The sequence below is a fragment of the Convolutriloba macropyga genome, chromosome 2, assembly GCF_964194025.1.
Source record: "Convolutriloba macropyga chromosome 2, txConMacr16.3, whole genome shotgun sequence".
NCBI lineage: Eukaryota > Metazoa > Xenacoelomorpha > Acoela > Convolutidae > Convolutriloba > Convolutriloba macropyga.
This window is the reverse complement of record NC_134469.1, coordinates 48,767,285-48,787,802: the sequence shown is the minus strand read 5'-3', so window position 1 is coordinate 48,787,802 and position 20,518 is coordinate 48,767,285. Positions and strand designations below refer to the sequence as shown.

At 35.6% G+C, this 20,518-nt stretch overlaps 1 protein-coding gene across 1 annotated transcript in view; it reads left to right on the top strand.

The window, feature by feature from the left end:
* Nucleotides 1-261: 261 nt before the first annotated feature.
* The window catches only part of LOC142358721 (sodium/hydrogen exchanger 9B2-like), a 64,418-nt gene continuing 44,161 nt past the window's right edge, over nt 262-20,518 (top strand). The window contains exon 1 of the mRNA XM_075410258.1: nt 262-1,150. Within this exon, the coding sequence (XP_075266373.1) occupies nt 1,033-1,150 (118 nt within the window). The 5' untranslated portion in view covers nt 262-1,032. The remainder of the gene's footprint in view (nt 1,151-20,518) is intronic.

Sequence of the window (20,518 nt, the reverse complement as noted above, 5' to 3'; positions counted from 1 at the left end):
CCTCCAATTTGAACTTCTTCAATCATCGGCTTCGTTATTTTATTTCTCAAATCATTCATTTTTAATGTGTTTACGACGTCGGTGGAGAGAAATATTATTTTTGAATTTCAGACTTCCTTCAAGATTTCCTTTTGAGATGAGGCTTTCTTAGTCAATTATTGACGATTCTTTGAAACTTATTACTTCAAATGTTCAGTAGTTCATATTTAATTTATGGTATATTATTCGAAGAGTAAGTTTAAACTATTAACCATAATTAAATCTGTTTTCTTGCTTCAATCGTCACTGGATGTTTTTGGCTTATACTAGAGTTCAAATGAAAGTTGATCATAATGTTAGCATACTTTTAATGAAAACTTTAAACAATACAAATTAATTTACTTAATTTACAACAAAGCTTTTTGCTCTCAAATGACGCTTCAAACGGGCTTCATACACTGTACCGCTTTCAATTATGCCTCTGAAATTACGGACAAATAACGCATACAACAAATTTTGAGAGATTTTTAAGCGTCGAGATTTTACGCCAGCTTTTTGAACAATTGCTGAGCTGAAGTGAGCGCAGGTATAGAATTGTGAAGACATGCCTTTTAAACAGCTCTTAAACTACGTCGATCATAGATGAAAAATTAATACCAATATTTTTTCTCTACAGTTCTTCAGTCATATACTACACAGGCACTTGCATTGACTCTTCTATTCTGGTGCACAAGAGATAAGCTATTTTACGATCGCAAGTCTCTTTAGACCTCAACCTTTCACATTAGTAGAGGCTGCAAATTGTCCGCAGATCTTAACTCACATCAAGAGATCTCTCTAGAGCCAATATCGACATTTATTATTTCTCTTGCACAATTTCTACATTTATCAGTTGCAACATCAACAACAACAACAACACAATCAGCACAACACCCAAATTGTCACCTAGTACCACACTTGAATTCAATGGTGTCTAGGGAAAAATTTGTGCTTCCCGTAGATTTATTAGCTCATTATAGTGTCAAAGCTAAAATTAAACTTATCATATAACGCATGGGCGAACTAGTGGTGGAAGGTTCGACCAATCAAAGTGGACCTGGAAATGATCACGTGAATGGGGGAGAGTTTACCCATAGGCAAGCATCAACACAAAGTGCCAGTGTTAGCAGGGGTGAATCATTTCATTTCTCTATTCCATAGTTTATTCATACTTGATACTTGATTTCAAACAAGTGTGATGTCCAAAATCAATTTCTAAAGACAGGTTTTGGCTAAATTAAATTGACTTTTGTCAAGATATGCAATGATTTTCAGCCGTTTTTCCAATTCTTGCGAACTTTTTATTTTTTTTTCATCATCTTTTGCTATGTGACTTCTTGAATTCAAGTAACCATTCTCTTTTCCGCTTCTGGTAATCGATTGGCTCTAAGTCATTTGTCAAATTGTTTGTGCAATACTCTAAAAGAACAATATCAACAAAAAATTCAAATAAATTTGAAAAAATCCACCAATGTTCCTATCTGTCAAATTATTATATCTTTATTTGCCAATGAGAAGCACAACAGATAATTTCCAATGAACAACTCACTTATTTTCAATTTTACAGAAACACTTAGTGAGCGGGCTAACTTTTCATGATATAACCAAATTTTAAGACAAAAAACCTAAGACTTTTCTGAAAAAAAATTTTCTGTTCAAATATCGTTTTAAACTTAAATTAAAAGTAATCCTCTCTCGGTCTGAATAATCAAATATTACAATGGCCACTAGTGGGTCTTTTGTTGTCGCTCTCAAAACCAAATGTTTGGAATCGTAAAAAGAATGACTAAATACTTTTTAATTTTCTTGTTTCCTTTTTTTTATTTTTCTTGATTTTATTTTCTGTCAGACTCTTGGCTTTATTTTCATTTCTATGATTTTTTTATTATGTTTTCAACCTACTTTTTGAGCCTAGATTACGTGAAATTCCAATCTCGTCAATAAAATATGTGTGAACATTTAGTGTTCTTTTTTGGAATTTTGAGGACTGTGGATACAATTTCTGAACTTTATCGGATGTTTTAATGGATTCCTCCGCTGATTCGTTCTATATTGGCACAAAGAACATCGAAAACAACCTCTACACTTTCTAAACAAAAAGCAGGTTTCAGCAAGTGTTTGGGTGTTCATTTGAGCTTCGATCAAAATTGAGCCACTTTCCTAACAACATTTTCATTTTTGTGCCAGATTTTGTGGATATATGAACGCTCTCTATCATACATAAGCTTCATTGAAAACAGCAATAGGTGGATTACATTTGACAGTGACAAGAATAATTCTTTGCCAGCCATATAAACACAATTTTGCCAAAAATGAGCTGATTATTTTTGCAGTTTTCATCCAAATAGTGGGACAGGCCTTTAACAAAACTAAATTAAATTTTTTAAAAAAACAGTCGACGCACCTTTTCATCTTGCTGAAATATTTTAGCCTCGCAGTACAATATTTCTCAAATCCATGACTCTTTTCTTGAGTTTTGCTACTTTGCGTTTCAATTACGAGAAACCGGCAACTTTTACTGATTTAATCAATTTTCAGACAACTAAAAAGTCAGTTACTTTTTGCAAATCAATTTTTTATGTATATAAGTTAGGTATAAAATAAAATTGGTCTTATCTCACAAAAAGAACAGAGGGACTAATATTCCACCTTTTTGTTCACATAGGGTCCAAAGAAATTCTACGACAATCTCTTGTTGAATTGGACTTATTTTTCCATTTTTTTCCTTATTTGATGAGCATGCTTCAATTTTTTGAAATAACAATAAGGGACGACGGTATATGTCAGTTGTTCATCTTGGCTGTTGTTAATGTTTAATATTCTTGAACTTTGCTGCTCCTTGAGCAAATTGGAAACTTTATTTGGTTTTATCAGAACTTTACGCTTCTACATGCTTGCTTCAAATCATCTCTAAAATTGCCTTTTTCCGATAACAATTGTAGACAATTAAAAAGTTCGATGAGATTTTCTTTAACCAGCAAAGACTGTTATTCTCTTCCGTTTTTGCGGTATCTTTAACCAAGATTGGAAAGTTTGCGGTATAATTACCGTGTTAATTGAGCTTCGAAAATTTTTGCCCCTTGAGGTCAGTTAAAAATGAATACGATTTTAAAAATACTGACTGTTCAGTAAACATAATGCGTATCAATTTTTGCAAATGCTGTGAACATGAAAACTTATCGCTTCTATTCGTCTGACCAGTTTATTTACTTGAAGATGAGTTTTCTAAAAAAAATGAGCATGAACAAATGCGCTGCGGCGTTATATCTGAACTTTATTAACCTGGTTTTTAGTTTTCGAATCCTGTTTAAAGCCTAATTTTTTTGTTTTTCTAGTAAAGATACCAAGTAGATGCATTTATGCAGTTTAGAATAATGAACCTTAGACTAAAAAAATTTTGCTCAAATGTTATGCCCATAATTCAAAATATGGAAGTTTTAATTCATCTAGTAGGTCTTTTGTTATCAATCTCGAAACCGAGTGTATGGAATTGTAAAAAATTTGAATAATTGCTTCCTATAGTTTTTATTTTCTGGTTTCCTTTTCTTTTTTTATATTGTTTCTTGATTTTGCTCTCTATCAGATTCTTGTTTTTATTTTCGTTTTAATGTTAAGTTTCATTATTATAGGGCTGATGTTTTAACCCTACTTTTTGAGCCTATATTAGCCGAAGTTCTAATATCGTCAATAATTTCTGTGTATGGATATTTAGTGTTCTTTTTGAAATTTTGAGGACTGTGGAAACTATTTCTGAACTTTATCGGATAATTTAATGGTTTCCTACGCTGATTCGTTCTGTATTCGCACAAAGAACATCAAAACAACCTCCACCCTTTCAAATAAAAATCACGTTTCAGCAAGTGTTTGGGTGTTCATTTGAGCTTCGATCAAAAATGACCCACTTTTTTAACAACATTTTCAATTTTGTGCCAGGTTTTGTGAATCTGTGAACGCTCTCTATCTTACATAGGCTGCATTGAAGGCAGCAATAGGTGAAGTCCATTTGACAATGACAAGAATAAATGTTCGCCAGACATATAAACCCGATTTTGCCAATATGAGCTGTTTATATTTGCAAAGTTTTCATCCAAATAGTTGAACAGGTATTTATAAAATTTAAATTAATTTTTTAATAAACACTCGATGCTGCTTTTAATCCAGCTGAAACAATCGAGCCTCGCAGTACAATATTTCTAATCTACGACTCAATTCTTGAGTTTTGCTACTCCGGGTATCAGCTACGAGAAACAGGCAACTTTTACTGATCTAACAGTTTTCAGACAACTAAAGTCAGTTAGTTACTTTTTGCATAACAATTTTTTATGCATGTAAGTTAGGTTTATAATACCATTGGTCTTGTCTTACAAGAAGTAAAGATACCAAGTAAGTGTTTGTGTTTTTTGCAAATTACAATAAAAACCTTAGATTAAAGAAATTCTGCTCAAATATTATGCGGCAAACGTGGACACATGAGAGATTTTACCATTGCGATACCAAGATTCAGTTCTGGCTAAAATGTGATGTCTATGCTTCAGTTATGATATCCTATGAGGCGAAAGTCCGGTGACGTCTTTTTCTATAGCAAGACCAATCGGATTTAAGATAAAAACTGCAAACTAAATTTAAGGAAATAATTTCGAACTTGAATGTTTTTTAGTTTTATTACTCTCTAATTGTAGGTGGCTGTTTGGAAAGCTCATGACTAAACTAAAGTTATATAACAAATGAAGACAATTATGAACACAAGGAGGAAATATGATAGATATAAAAGACCGAAACAAATTGCATTGGTACCAGAGTTATAAAGTCAGGAGATCGATTGTAGGATCACAACAAATTTTTTTGAAACCTGAATGGGAGAGTCAATGCATTAATTACTACTCATTATTACTCACACGTAATATTATTACTCGCACGTAATACATTAAATTCCTTAATGCGGCACTGAAATGCGGCATTGAGATTGTTCAGAATTACTTGAGTGAGATTTTTACACAGCAAATATTGGTTCCAGTGACGGGTGTGCCATCTTTTTTGTTACATAAACTTTCTTACCACAGACCAAAAGTTGATTTTACTTCAAGTCGAGTGACTTTTTGGTATAACAAACATGACCCTCCGAAGCGATGTGAAAAAATTAAGAAAAACAATTGTGTCAGCGCTGGAGGAATTGGCGTTTTCTTCAGAGAGATAGGAGCAAGTTAATTAGGTATAGTTAGAAGGCTAAATTTTAATTTTTGAGGCAATCCTTTTAGACAGGGGAAACTTAGGTAGCTCAAAACAGTAAGTTTGAAAAAACAAGAGGAACTCCTAGTCAAATAAGTTGAACTACCTCAAATTGGGAATTGGAGCTAAATGGGAAATAAAAGAACTTGTTTTGAGATGACCTAATTTGACATTGGTAACAAGTGCAGAGAGTTTGTTGAGTTGCTTGAATTTTTGGGTGACAGTTATCCGTCATTTTGCGACGTAAGAAGATTTCAGTGGACAAAATCGAAAGAAGACCCTGCTCCTTTAATAGCATGAGCAATATAGGCCTAACTAACGGCTGTTATCATTCTGATATTCTTAACGTTCGGCAGGAGACGAAATTGAGCAGCTGAGCTAAAAAAGTTCGAAGAACCATTTTTGAATCTATTCCCTAACTCTTAAACACAAAATAGATTTGGTGCCCATGCCGCCAGTAAATTCATAATTGTCCGAGAATTTTTAATCCATTAGTTTCAAGAATTTTTTTCAAGTTATCAAGTTTGTTGTGAAGTATGATTTTTATAAACTATTCACAAATTTAAATCAGAAACTCGAAATGAGAAGTCTAATGCAATAGATTATGGTACGGACTTGTAAGAGAAAAGCAAGGGAGATTATTTTTATAAACTGAGATCAAATAATTATCAAAACAAGGATGGGATATTATGCAGCAAAAAGTTTAGAGAAGTCAACTTTTGTTTACCTTTGGCATAATTATACGACTTAGATTCTGTGGAAATTAAACGAACACCAAGTAAAACACTAAAAAAGGCGCTTTAAAATCCAATTGACAATATCGAGTGATTCAGTTTCTCTAGATTTTTTTCACAGTTTCTGCAATGTCTTCCCAGGTTGGTTTGCTTTGCAAAATACAGTCAATGGTTCACTTATTGCATACTTTTGATTATATTCAGTTTATATCAATTTGACGATTTTTTTGATAATGTAGCCCATTGGATCTGTATTTGTGCACTGAAGTTTTGACTAAAGCAACGTATAATAAAATGATACATTGCTTTAGTCAAAACTTCACTGTACAAATACCGATCCAATGGGCTATAATATAAAAAAAAATCGTAGCCTAGTTGATTTAAAAAGAAGAAGAACACTTTATTGAAGAACCATTTACCATTTAAGTGAACTATTGACTGTATTTTGTAAAGCCACCTGGGAAGACATTGCAGAAACTGTGAAAGAATTTTAGAGAAACTGGATTAATTCATATGGTTTTCTATAATTTATTTTTTCAGTGTAATTTAAAAATGAAGCTGAGCATGAGAGAAAGGAAGGAGGCAAAGGAGGAGGTTGGTTAGAATGATGCAAAAACTTTAAAAGTAGTAAAGTGTATTGTTGGGTTATGGGTTTTCACAAGCGGAATAAAAAGCGTTTTTAACTAAGTAGATAAAATTAATTTCTAAAAATGAGAGAATAACAAGAATGATATTTTACAGTAGAATTCATAGGTTTACTGGAGAGATGTGATTATTAGATCAAGATGGTGATTTGATTTTGGGGACGAAAAAGGACTAAAAAATCAGCTGTATTTATACCCATTATCAGTGCGAAAAAGTCAAGATACAAAACTAATCTTAGCACCACGATTTATAGTGTGGGTCGCAAGGATTACCCAATATGGTTTGCTTCTGCAAATCAGTCGCAAAGGAAACCATAAATGGAATGCATTTGCACTTTTCTAAGAATTCATTCACACTTCCGGAGATTTCATAATCATTTAATACATGCTGGGAAGATTTTACATCAATTAATCTAACTCTAATAATAGTTATGTAGAATCATCAGTTTGAACCGAGTATTGATTCACAGCACCATTTCATGAAGTTTCATTTCTATCAGTATTGGTGACTTGAATCAATTTACCTTTGTCAGAATAATTTGGTAAGTAAAAATTTCTAAAAATACTAAGTTTAAGTCTTTAACTCGAATCAAAATTCTAACACCCCCACTCAGACTTGAGTTAATTGCGTAGAGTCTGTTCCCATAAAAAGTGCTCTGAATGTTTCCACTTTCGGAATGGGTAAGGACTTTGTGAAGATGTCCGCTGCCATTTTGTCTGTAGGAACGTAATGAATTGAAATAGTCCCATCCTCCGTCTTGTCCCGAATGAAGTGAAACTTTGTCTCGATGTGCTTGCTCCTCTTGTGCATGACTGGGTTTTGGCAAAGTCTGATACAACTTTGGTTCTCCTCTCCAATTGCTATTGGACGTTTCTGTTGGATGTCAAAATCCTCTAGAAGTTTTTTCAGGTAGAGTGCTTCCTGAACTGCTGCTGCCATGCCCTGATATTCTGCTTCTGATGAAGAAAAGGCAACTGTGGCCTGCTTCCTGACAACCCAGCTGAGTGCTGCGCCACGTCCGTTGAGCTTGAAGTAATAGCCCGTTGTTGATTTTCTGTCGTTCACATCTCCAGACCAGTCTGCATCACTTTCCCCCACTAAATCATAAATAGCCTCTTTTATGTAAGTAATTTTTAAACCTTTTGAATCTTGAAGATATCGCAGAAGTCGTTTTCCGCATAGCCAGTGTTGATTGGTAGGTGCGTTCATGTGCCTGGACAGAATGTTGACTGTGAACATGATGTCTGGCCTCGTCTGTTTGGCCAGATAAAGAAGTGATCCAACCAAGCTTATGTAGATCTCTGGTCCTCTTCTTCGTCTCTGTTTTGTGCTGTCTGAAGTTTCAAATTCAAATCAGCTGGAGTTCTTGAGGTTTTGCATTGATCCATTTGAAACCACACAAGCATTGTTTCTATGTAGCGTTCTTGGTCAACTGTGACTTTGCCCTCTTCTTGTCTGATTCTAAGGCCCAGAAACCAGTGTAGTCTCCCTCTGTCTTCCATTTGAAATTTTGCCTCTAGTGCCTTCTTGACATCAGAGATCACTGTCATACTTCTTGATGCTACTATGATGTGGTCAACCCAGACCAAGATGAAGGTGTGATCCTCTGTCTCTGATCTTGCGAACAAGCAGTGATCGTTCCTGCTTCTGGTGAACCCTTGTCTCAGTAGGATGTTTGCCAGCTCTTTATACTAGTTGTTAGCAGCCTGTTTCAAACCATAAATTGATTTATTTTGTCGACATACTAAATTCTCCCCATCTGATCCGCGTTTTACAAACTCCTGTGGCTGTTCCAGATACACTTTTTCCTCGATTGGTGAGTGCAGGAAAGTAGTCTTGACATCAATTTGGTGCATCAAATGGCCCTGCTTCGCTGATAGCTGAAGTAGAATCCTGAATGTCTCTGGCTTACAATTAGGCGCAAAAGTCTCAAAGTAGTCCAGGATTTCTACTTGCTTGAAACTTTTCGCCACATAGCGTGCTTTGTATTTGTCGACTTGACCACTGGGTCCCAATTTCACTTTGTAGACCCATTTGCCCGGTATGACGTCCCTGTCTGTGGGTGGTCTCACAAGGTCTCAAGTCTCGTCGTCTTAGAGTGCATTGACCTCGTCATTTATTGCCCGGTACCACTGGTCCCATTCGTCAGCTCGCTTGGCTTCGTAGACTGTTTTGGGTTCCACATAGTTACCCTCAGTCACAGCAAGATGGGCCCTGACTTCTCCAAAAAAATGCGAAACATTCCTTGCTGGTGTCCCTCGTCTGGGCTCTGCCCTGTCCCCTTGCCCCAGTGCCTCTTCATAGAAGCCAACTGTCTGTGAGAAGTCCTCCGTTTCACTGTCTTCCAGTGACTCAGAGTCTCTGAGACTCCCTCTTGTTGCGGTAGATTCTTCATCCAGTTCTGCTTCCTCAACATCTGAGGCATATCGTCTCAGTGTCGTTTCTTGAGTGTTCACGTTTCTTGAGTGTTCTGCGTCATGCCACTCTTCCTTTATTGCAGTAGATGTACCCTGCTCCTCTTTCTTGCCATCGTTTTGATGACCATCATCTGGGTGCCAGATCTCCAGTTGTTGTGACCCCTCAACTAGTAGGTCGGGCGTCTCTGTGTTGTCAGGGATTGAGCCCACTTCGGACTCCTTGATGATCACATCTCGAACTGCCACAGCCTTGCGTGTGTTGAGTACGTACAGCAGGTATCTGTTGTCTCCTTCAGTGTAACCCGCAATTTTCCTTCCAGTGCCTTGGGTTCAAGTTTGCTGACACCTCTGTTCCGCTTCCTCATGAAGACTGTGCAACCAAAAATAGATAGTTTACTAATTGAAAGCTTAGGTTTTATACCTCGCATCAGCTCTGCTGGTCATTTTTCTTCTCGTCGTCTCACAACCAAGTTCCTGATCCTTGTTGCGTGAAGAATTGCTGCTCCCCACATCATCTTGGGAAGTCCTGAGTCAATGAGCAAACATCTTGCCACCTCCGGCAGTGTCCTGTTGCACCTCTCAGCTATCACATTCTGTTGTGGCGTTTCTCTTATGGTCTTCCCCTGTAGAATGCCTGCATCTAAACATTATGCCTTGAACTGCTCTGAGAGAAACTCCTTCGCATTGTCTTGCCTCAGCTTCTTGGGCGTCCCACCCTGAGAACAAATTTCTTCAGGCTGGCCAGTGCTTCGCTCTTTGCCTTAAGCAAGTCTACAAACACAAACTTCGCGTACTGGTCTGCAAACACAATGCAGAACCGGAACACTGAAATTGACTTTACTCTGAAAGGTTCAATCACGTCTGTGAACACCCTCTCCAGCTTCTCTTCTGTTTGGGTCTCTGTCACCCTTGGTACTGGAGTCTCTGTGATCTTGGCCAATGCACACACATTGCATACATCATCGAGTTTCCCCACTGTCTCTGTTGCAGTCTTGACCACATCCGCTTGATTCAAATGACCCAATCGTCAGTGCCACTTCCTTGCACTGTCAAGTTTCACGCTGTTGGAACTCGTCTTGAATTCTAGAACGCTGCAGGGTAAGTAAAACAAATTATTTACTTGTGTTAGTTTTACCCGAGTTCCCTTCTGGAGTTTCATGCAGCTGTTTCCTTTCTCGAAAGTGAAACTATGTCCCCACTCCGTGCTTCTTGAGACTGATAGGAGGTTTGAAGAATAGTCCGGTGCAAACAAAAAGTTTTTGAGTTCGCATTGAAATTCTTCTTTGTTTGAGGGTGTGTTGATCCTCACAGAGCCTCTGCTCACCACTCTGGAAGCCTCTCCGTTGGGATTTTTGACCACTGATTTAATGGGCACAAAGTCCAAGAACGCATCGATTTTCGTCACTCTGTGATCTGTACAACCACTGCCCACTAGCATGCCTGCTGTCTTCCACTGGGTAAGAGCTGCCCAGTATTCTTCGTCTGGTGAAGCCAATGTTGAACCCAATGCCACTGACTCCTGTTTGCCTCCATCTCTTTGTCTCTTGCATGCCCTGTCTAGGTGACCCTTCTCACCACACTTGCTGCATTGTGCTGTCTCTTGCCTCCTGCAGTCCTTGACAAAGTGTCCAGGGATCCCACACACAAAGCAGTTTCCTTTCTTGGGTCCCTTTTTGAAGTCACGCTTCACTGCCAGTGCCACTGAACCACTTTGTCCTTTGTGCCTCTGTGCTGTGCTCTCATGGAAATTCTGAAGCCTTTTCCTCAACTCTGTGAAGTTCGTTGTCGGGTTAAAGCTTTCCTGTATAACAAAATTTTCATACCTCATTGGCATACCATTGAGGAGCAAGGCGTTGAAGAGGGTCTCTGAGACTGCTTCCCCTGCTTCTTGTAGCCTTGTGAGCAACTTCTGTCCTCTGATGAAGAAGCTATCCAAATCTCAGCATCCTCGAGCTGCAGTTGAGCAAGCTGTGCCACCAAAGTCACCACTATTGGCGGCTCCACACTGTGAAACTTCTCTTGCAAAAGCTTCCAAGCCTTTGCTCCATCTCCGATGCCGTCATCTCCCACACAGTCATGTCTCATCAGCATGAGGGGTGCTGCATCTAGAGTCAGTGCCAGATGGCACCACACATTGTTCCGTTTCTCCTTGATGTCTGCAACTTCCTTCTCATATGCATCCTTCAGCACCTTGTGGTTCTTCTTTTCATCATTGCTCGCCCCATTGGCTAGTGGTGCAGGCTCGTTGGGTTGCTCCTCTGTCCCAAGTACTGATTTGTAGAGTCCCTTCGTCTGCATCATTGCCACAAATCTTGTGCTCCAGATTGGAAAGTCCTGTGCCTTTCCTGTGTAGGTCAGCAGCTTCACTGTCTGTCGATCCATCATAGTTTGAGCAGGCAAAACAGTTGTGAAAAGAAAAGGTACTAAGCAGAAAAGGATTATGACTGTCAACAACAAATTAGTTTTGTTTTAGAAATTAGTTTTAAGACTTAGAAAATTTCTGGGCCCATTCCCTGTTGTGATATGGGTTTTCGCAAGCGGAATAAAAAATGTTTATAACTAAGTAGACAAAATTAATTTCTCAAAATGAGAGAATAACAAGAATGATATTATACAGTAGAATTCATAGGTTTACTGGAGAGATGTGATTATTAGATCAAGATGGTGATTTGATTTTGGGGATGAAAAAGGACTCAAAAATCAGCTGTATTTATACCCATTATCAGTGTGAAAAAGTCAAGATACAAAACTAATCTTAGCACCATGATTTATAGTGGGGGTCGCAAGGATTACCCAATATGGTTTGCTTCTGCAAATCAGTCGCAAAGGAAACCATAAATGGAATGCATTTGCACTTTTCTAAGAATTCATTCACACTTCCGGAGATTTCATAATCATTTAATACATGCTGGGAAGATTTTACATCAATTAATCTAACTCTAATAATAGTTATGTAGAATCATCAGTTTGAACCGAGTATTGATTCGCAGCACCATTTCTTGAAGTTTCATTTATATCAGTATTGGTGACTTGAATCAATTTACCTTTGTCAGATTAATTTGGTAATTTAAACTTTCTAATAATACTAAGTTTAAGTCTTCAACTCGAATCAAAATTCTAACATGTATCAAGGTTTTTAACTCCTTTGCCTTATGACCCTGATCTTACGGATTTACACTATCATATGTTGTCACGTGGATTTTGAAGCGCCTTTCAAGTGTTTCAAATTAGTGCTGAATTAATTTCGCAAAATCTTACGAAAACGGATTCCTTTGGCCTAATATCCTTTTGCCGCTTTACTGCTGGCCGCTTTAACGATCTCTATATACTGCAACACGCTTTCGTCAAGTTATGTAAAAGCTAAAGTGGACTAAAATGAATCTCAAATGTGGACATTCGTTGCAAGAGTTTGGCAGTAAAGTTATAATAAAAATTGCTTTTGATCTTAGTTTGCTTATGAAATTTGAGTAATTAATGAACTTTTTGAACTACTAATGCATATCAGACTTAAATTAACACAGATACGAAAATTGTTAGTACGATACATAATGATGAGCTTTGTGATGATTCTATCTGAAGCCACTCGCTCAAGCTAAAACTTCGGGAAGGGGGTTTCGGAAAATGAACTCACGAAATTCTGAAAATAAGCCCTCGAATGTCTGGTAAACACACGAATATCTGGACGTGTGTTATTATCTGTGTAAAATATCATGCCCAAAGTTGCGCAACCTCCTATTATTCTGTCCAATCACAAAAAAAAGCTTTCTGAATTTTAAATAAAACAAGGAGGCTCGGTAATGTGCGTACGTACTTAATGTTCCGAGCCCGTTCATCCACAATCTTAAATTAATTGCCTACCAAATGATGAAGAGATAGAAAACTTTCAAAAACATACTTATCGTTCAATAAATCACTAAAAGGATACCATAATGCCACGCTAGAGGGCCGATGAAATTTGTTGTTAATAGGACTACTAGAAAATACAATAATAAAAATCAAATAATGAACATTAATTACGACCAAAACTCGTTGTCTATATCAAAAAAATAACAGAATCAACCTCGCATCAGATGTAATCTAGCCAAGAATGGTTTAACCTACACTTCATTAGAAAAAATATGGGAACTGTCCTCAATCCGACTCAGTAACAGGTCGACAAAAAAGCCAAAACAATGCGAAGTTGAGAAGCTCAAAATTAGGTTTCCATTTTTGGAATCAATTAGTTTCGAAGTGACTATTATCATTAGATATTAACCGAAACCACTTAAACGTTCACTTATATCTCCAAAGGAAACAACTGAGACTTGACATTATTCATTACACGTCATAGGACTACAAAAAGAGGGACAAAAACCGGCAGAATTAACAAACTCCAATCAACTTGGCGCAAAAATGGCAACGAAGCCTTTCAAATTTGAGACTTGTCACTAAGAGCATTAAGATGGTTCAATTACGCAGTATTTCAAAGCCAAGGGGACCAACCATTAATTTTATAAATTAAAAAGAAAAGAAAAATCCTTCAAACGTATTCTCACACATTTTATGATATCTCGTAGTAATAGTACTAACAAAGCCCAGAAACAAATATTTGAAACTAAAATTGGTGTCAAAATCAAATTATAGCTCACTGGAAACGGGTTGTTACTGGTCTTTACAGAGACTAAGCTAAAACTGGACCGCAAAACGATTTACTAAAGGGAGAAGCTCAAAAGTATGTTGAAGGGAACAGATATCTGAAAACTCAAAACAAACTAAAGATTTCAACTGAAAGTATGGGTTAAGTTTCACAACCTCAGGAAGCTAAGTGGTTCTAAAATTAATGAAACTAAGTCTTGAGACTACAAAATAACAACAAATACAGGCAGAAGCCGAAATTTCACAAACGACCTCATAACACCACAGTGTTCAGGGCCTTATAGTTATAATATAGTGCCTGCAAAAACAGTTGAACATCAAGTCTTCCCTGTAAAAAAGACTTTGTAGAATTGGCAACGAAAAACAATTGGTCGAAGCCATCAGTCAAATCATATAACCAAGAGAGAAAATAATGTTCAAGTCAACAAAAATAGTTGAGATTTCTAATTAGTGAGATAGAGTTTTATGGTGATGTACAAAAGCAAAAGGAGAGAAAAAGATTAGAGAACAAAAAAAAATCACCAAATTTTGCGAGAGAACTGTGTCTCAGCCCAAAATTGTATTCCAGCGCATAAGCTAGACAAAAAACTATTAACCTACTCAAATACGTTTTTTAAAGCGCTTTGCGTCTTCCCAACTTTGCATGTCAATAATGTGGTAATTTGACAAAGAATCAAAATAAACCTATAAAATGTGCAAATACGCCCAAAAAATGAAAAAAAATTAAAAACTCGTACTATCAAACAAGAAACCATTAAATTAAAAATGAATCGTTTTTAACATTATTTGATAACTCACAAGATTAGAGCTTCAGCCTGTTTTTACTTAGACTACGCCAGAAGTTGAGGGAAATAATATAAAATAGTTGCAAATTTCAAAAATTCACCGACATTTTTTTAAAGCACATAAATTCTAAGTAAAGAGAGACATCACATAACAACTCAAAGCATCATTAGGTTCATTTATACCTCTTAAAATCCAGCTGGATCTTTGATAGGGGAGACTAATTCAATGGACTACAAAAAGTACAACACATGAAAGCAGAACATAAGTACAACACATGAAAGCACAACACATGAAAGCAGAATTACATAAAATTTTACGAAAATAATTGGTCAGAGCCATAGAAACAATAAGCTTAACTCTAAAACTATAACACTTTTTCGTGCGGCCTCATTTTTGTATATAGAATCTGTTGATGTTTGAGCCCTGATTTGAAATTTATGTCAGTGGTTTACATAAAATCTCTAAATGCGGGGATATTGTGAAAAAAAATGCCGCGACCCATTAAAATCTAAAAGAGTTTTTACGGTAAGGATTCTTGGGGAGATCAAGACCTGCGCTGATATTGCTGCGCCTTTTAAAAAACACTCAATTGTTTAAATGGTTGTGAAAAAGATTAATTTTCAAAGGAAATTTTGCAGTAATTCAAAAAATGAAAAATGCATTTTGTATAATCATCGAGTATAAATTTGTGAAGACTGGCAAAGTTAAAATTACAGAGGACTCGTAAAGCTAGTGGGAGTAAAACTAGCTCTCTTTTTGTGCTCACAAGGAAAATGACCGGAGTTTTAAGGCATTTACTTCCAGCAAATTAAAAAAAAATGTGCTAAAGAGAAACACATCTGGTCTCATTTTTGACAAAAAAAATGTCAATTATGAAAAAAGTTAGCAAAACTTCTAGCCAAGCAACTCGGATGGAACATTTCAGCAACTTTCCTCTATCTTTAAAGATATAATCAATAACAATATCCTTTACAATTTCAACGTATTGCTGCAAAATTGACGAAGATTTGTTCACAAATACGGAAAATTCAAATTAAAAACAACGAATATCGTCTACAATTCACAAAATTTTAAACATTGATAACTCACTATAACAAAATAAAAAACTAATTGTTTCCACAATCTGTGCTGTACCTGCTTTCTAATGATGCCACTCACAACTCTCTACGATGATTATATCGATCGGCCAAAATTATTTGAACAAAAAACCCACTTGAGTATATAGTTCCTCCCACGACTAAATTGGGTCGGAGCAATCAATAAAGCCAATCTCTAAGGCTCCAGAGGTTCAAGCAAAAGAACTGCAATGTGAGTATTGATATCTGCAAAACACTTGAAAAACATGCAAGCAAAAATCAACGAATAAATTTTTGCTTGACATTTTTGAGAGTGATGCTTAAGTGAGGTTCCAAAGAATTTTGGCTACTGATGCACTTCTATTCACCTTTTATTCTAATCATTTTGAAGATAATGCAAATGAATGCGTCTAAGGCTTTCAAAAGCCCTAATTCTATATCCAAAAAATTGTACATTTGATTAGAATTGGTCGATTTCTCAAGTGATGGATTCGGAATTACACCAAAAACAGGAAAATATCGAAAAGTCTCGTGGAATAAAAGTTATGCAGGACGTAGCGTAAGGAAACTTCTCAGTTCCTCCTTGTTATCTTTACATATTAGTGATATTCCCACAATGGTGCCTATAGGATAATTAGCAATGAAAAATATGCAGAGAATACTTTCGTTTACCTTTACCATAGCAAATATTAATAGGCTTAATCGTATCTATATGACAGCAACGATATAAAAATATTTTTTAATGACAGCGACTAACTAAAAAATATATTTTTTAAAACAGCAACTATATAAAAAATATTTAAAAAAATTTATGGCGTGATAGCCGAGAGGAAAGGTGTGTGCTTCATCCGCCAACGATTGAGAGTTCAATCCCTTGCCTCCGTGAAGCTGTCTGTGTGAGGATGAGCTCTTACTTAACCATAGCTTCAGGTTGACCATAGCCTGACCAATGTTGGCTGCAATGATGGTACCACGTGAAAGTTTCAGACGCAAAAAAGTGGCCATAGTCACCAAAAAAGAGCAATGCTGCTCATAAAACAGTCTGAAATGTGGGGTATAATAAGAAAAAGGGCAGCTGAGAACAGGACGCTGTAGCCTAATGCTGTTCCGCTGCGATTACGCAGGAACCAAAAATTATTAATTATTATTTTTTAACGACAGCGAATATATAAAAAATAATTTTTATGACAGCAACTATATAAAAAAATTCAAACGACGGCAACTATATTTTAAAAAAATTGACAGGAACCGGTCGCCTTTTAACGATGACAAGACAGAGTCAAAGAAGGTATGACAAAAAGCGGCAGAACAACATTAAATACTCAATCCATGAAAGTGACAGTAAAGCGATTCGAATTGTCACGATCGGTGGAAACATTCGGTTGATACACTCACATTTTTGTTTTCAAAAAGACATAAAGCACGTTACGAGAAGTTTACTACTAGCGTTCCAGTTATGTCAGCGATAGTGTTGTTGTTTTTGTGCTGAAGATGGGCGCATAAAATGAACAAACACATTCAATGGCAAAATAAACGCTATAGTTAGAGGAGCATGACGGGCAAAAAATTTACAAAAATACAGCTTATCAGTTTCTGATGCCACGAAATTATTTGGCTTATTGTTTTGTTTATATATAGATCTTTCAACAAATGCTCACATTGTTTTCGCTAAAAAATTAAGTACAATATCTCTGATAACCATGTAGTTCTTGTTTTGGCATTCAAGAATATTTTTTTTCTAATTTTGTTAACGAACAACTCTAATTGGTATACAAAAGATGCCAACAATTTAATTAAAAACTTTATAGCATGTTTGGAGAGTTACAATTGTCAAGCATATTGCTTTGATCAACATGATCAGATTCTTAATAAGGTCAAAGACTGTTAAGAGTTCGTGGCGTTCATAACATCAGAGATTTTAAGACAAATCTTCAAATAATTTTATGATGCAGTCCACAGTACTTCGGAAACAACTCTCGATTCGATTAAAAAACAAAATTTGTAAGGGAAGAAAATAAGATTATTATATATGAATTTTTCAAAACTTTGCTAAGAACCGGTAACAAGGATTAAATCTAGTTCGACTAATCAATTTCATATCATCCTAAAGAATTGATATGATTGTTTTAATTTCCAGTCAATCTGGAGAAACTTAATCTTTTAAGTATCAGATCATTAAAGTTGAAACAGGAGTTACTAGATTCCATTAAGTTAAAAAGAAAACAAAACTTAGGTCATCGTTATCAAAACTGTATTTGCTTTCTGTTTTCGGCTCTCTCAATAACTTCCTCCTCTGATGTTGATACCACGATAACATTTTTTTTACTGGTTCTTGAGTTTTCATAATTAATTCTGGTTAGAATTATTCGTTTGATTTTGTCCCATATTGCAAAAAAAATTGTTGAAATGATCTAAATGAATATCAACATCAGATTTTTTAAAATATCTATCAAAGAATTCATCAAATAGAAACGACTTCTTGTCTTTACGAGATGCAACTTTGAGCTTATATTGATTAAAGTTTTGCGTTTATCTTGTGACCATACACTTAACTTACTTACATTCTTCTTCAAGACGTTTTTGAGTAATTTTTCCCCAATTGATTTTGATAATGTCCAAGCTTTTTGTTTTTCTGTTGCAGCTTATTCCAATTTGTTGTCAATCTCACCTCTCTTATTCTTTTTAAACCTCCCCAACTGACAAAAATACAGCTTTTATCCAGTTTTCCGTGCAAGGAAAAAAGCAGTCACTTACGTTTTGAAGCTCTGATCAGAACCCATCGCAATTGATAGTTTTTGAGATGACTGCGGACATCTTCTTGAAGTCGCTGACTGAGCAACTGTACTCATTCCCGAGAACACTTTATACAATTATCGTCATATATCTCTAAGTTTGAAGTGAAACAGCTGAGAAATGTGCAATGATGAATGTTGTCTTTTTGAGAAAATTTGTAGTTTTTTTGAGAAATAACTGCAGAAAACAATTGATTGTTTCGCTGCTCCTTGAGACTGCAGTAGTTTGTTGTGAGTAGGTTTCTTAACTTAGTGCTAATTGTACAAGTTTCTCTGTTTTTTTTGGTTACTGTTAGTTTTTGCCTATCTATAACATTACAAAAATAGAAATAATTTACAAATTTACGTTTCGAATCAGAAAAATTACATTAACTTCAATTTCATAGGTGAAGATAAAAATTTGAGCATGATAAATTTTTCAAAGTTAAGGAAACAAAAGAGTTGAACTCTTTCAAGTTGGAAGTTTCCCAGCGTCATAAACCTTACAACCATTTGATAGCGACTAGTAAAAAAAATTAATTTAGAGCTGTAGAGAAGTTTTTTATTCATTTCACAATGTTTTTAAGATAGGCAGTTGCCAACATATAGATAAGGTGTTAGAAAAATCCATCATAAATACCGAGACAGCAGTGAAAGGAAAAATTGCATATATTCGGCAAAATAAACGAATCTTTTTGCAGCTTCGTTGTTCTAAACCTAACTTCGTTGCTGAAAATCGATGCTTGGGGACCTGTTGTTTTCGTGTGACATAGATAGTAGAAGTATATCTTCTGCTCAGCAAAATGAAAAAGCGAGAAACTACTCAAAAACTGATTTGGCTAGTAAAGATAGAAAAAAGTATTTGCTTTACTTAAAACGAAACCAAGCAATTGTTTGAGCTTTTATTTCTTATCAGGAGTGAACTCCAGATACACACCAGGAAAGAAACATTCGTTCATTATTGCGTGTGTGCGTTTGTGTGCAGCCTTGTATAAGCAAATGTGTACTTGATCTTTTTCTGTTCGTTTTTGCCTGTTCAATTTTGGGTGCCTTCTTTTCTCCCAGGATGTTTCTGATTTTTGCGCGTTTCATGTATTAGTTTACGGTTTCTCAACCATTGAGCGCAAAAACAGCAAATTTGTATTAATAACTGTGTTTCGCTGATTTGTTTTAATTCATTGTGGCATTCTAATTTCTACTTCGCCTGTAAGCAGCAACAAAATTTTTTGCCATGTTTCTTGTTAATTTGTTACTTTATTTTAATTTTTTGCCGTGCTTTTTGAAGAAGTCGAATGTTCTTCAAACAAAGTTACAACAACTTGAGGAGTCTGTTTTGTATCACAATTTTTGTTTTGTTTGTTTTTTTTGTCAGAGCTAAAAAGATCAAAATTATTTTTGTTTAGATTGAAATTTGATGATTTTTTTAGGCTACACCCAAAAGTTTTTATGTTATTTTTATGTTTGATGACTATTGATCAATAATTCAATTGATTTTATATTGTAGAGCAACAGATTTTCAACTTCAACAAATTTCAGTTCAATTGTTGTAGTCATGTTTTTGAATTACCTTTAATTTGCTGCTTTCTCATTTTGATTCGTTAATCTCATATCTATTTTGTAAATGGGAAAGAATTGCTATTTTGTGGGTCAGGGTACCATGAAATTTTTTGGGTTCTTATTCATGATTTGTGGTGCTAGTTGTCTAGAATTCAATTTTTTGAAATAAAGGACACATGTAGCTTTTTTATTCTGAAAAGATCATATATTTAGGGTTTATTTCTGCTCTTCTGTTTTATCCGTGTGGATTTCCCTTCCGGATTCCGCTAAAAACGTTTTATTTTTCTGCTTTTCTTCTAGCTACAAGGCAACGATTTTAATAAAACGAACGGCTAAAATTTTAGCAAACATTGCAACTGTTTTTGTTAACGATGTTGTTGTTACTTTCTGCTTTCTGCCTTCTGGTGTTAGCAAAGTTTTAAATACCTCGTCGATTATTTGTTTTTGAAGTTCGTAATTTGTGTCTTTTGTTTTTAGGAGAGCTATTAACTTAAACTTAATAGCGACTTCTGCAAAATTTCCCATTTCTCTAATTGGTGAGCTTGGTGCCATTCTTTGCTCATATTTAAGTGAGTTTTATTCACGCATGTTTTTAATCCTCCCAAAATACTAACTTCATGTGTAATGTTGAGGTAAGCTGAGGATATTTCACA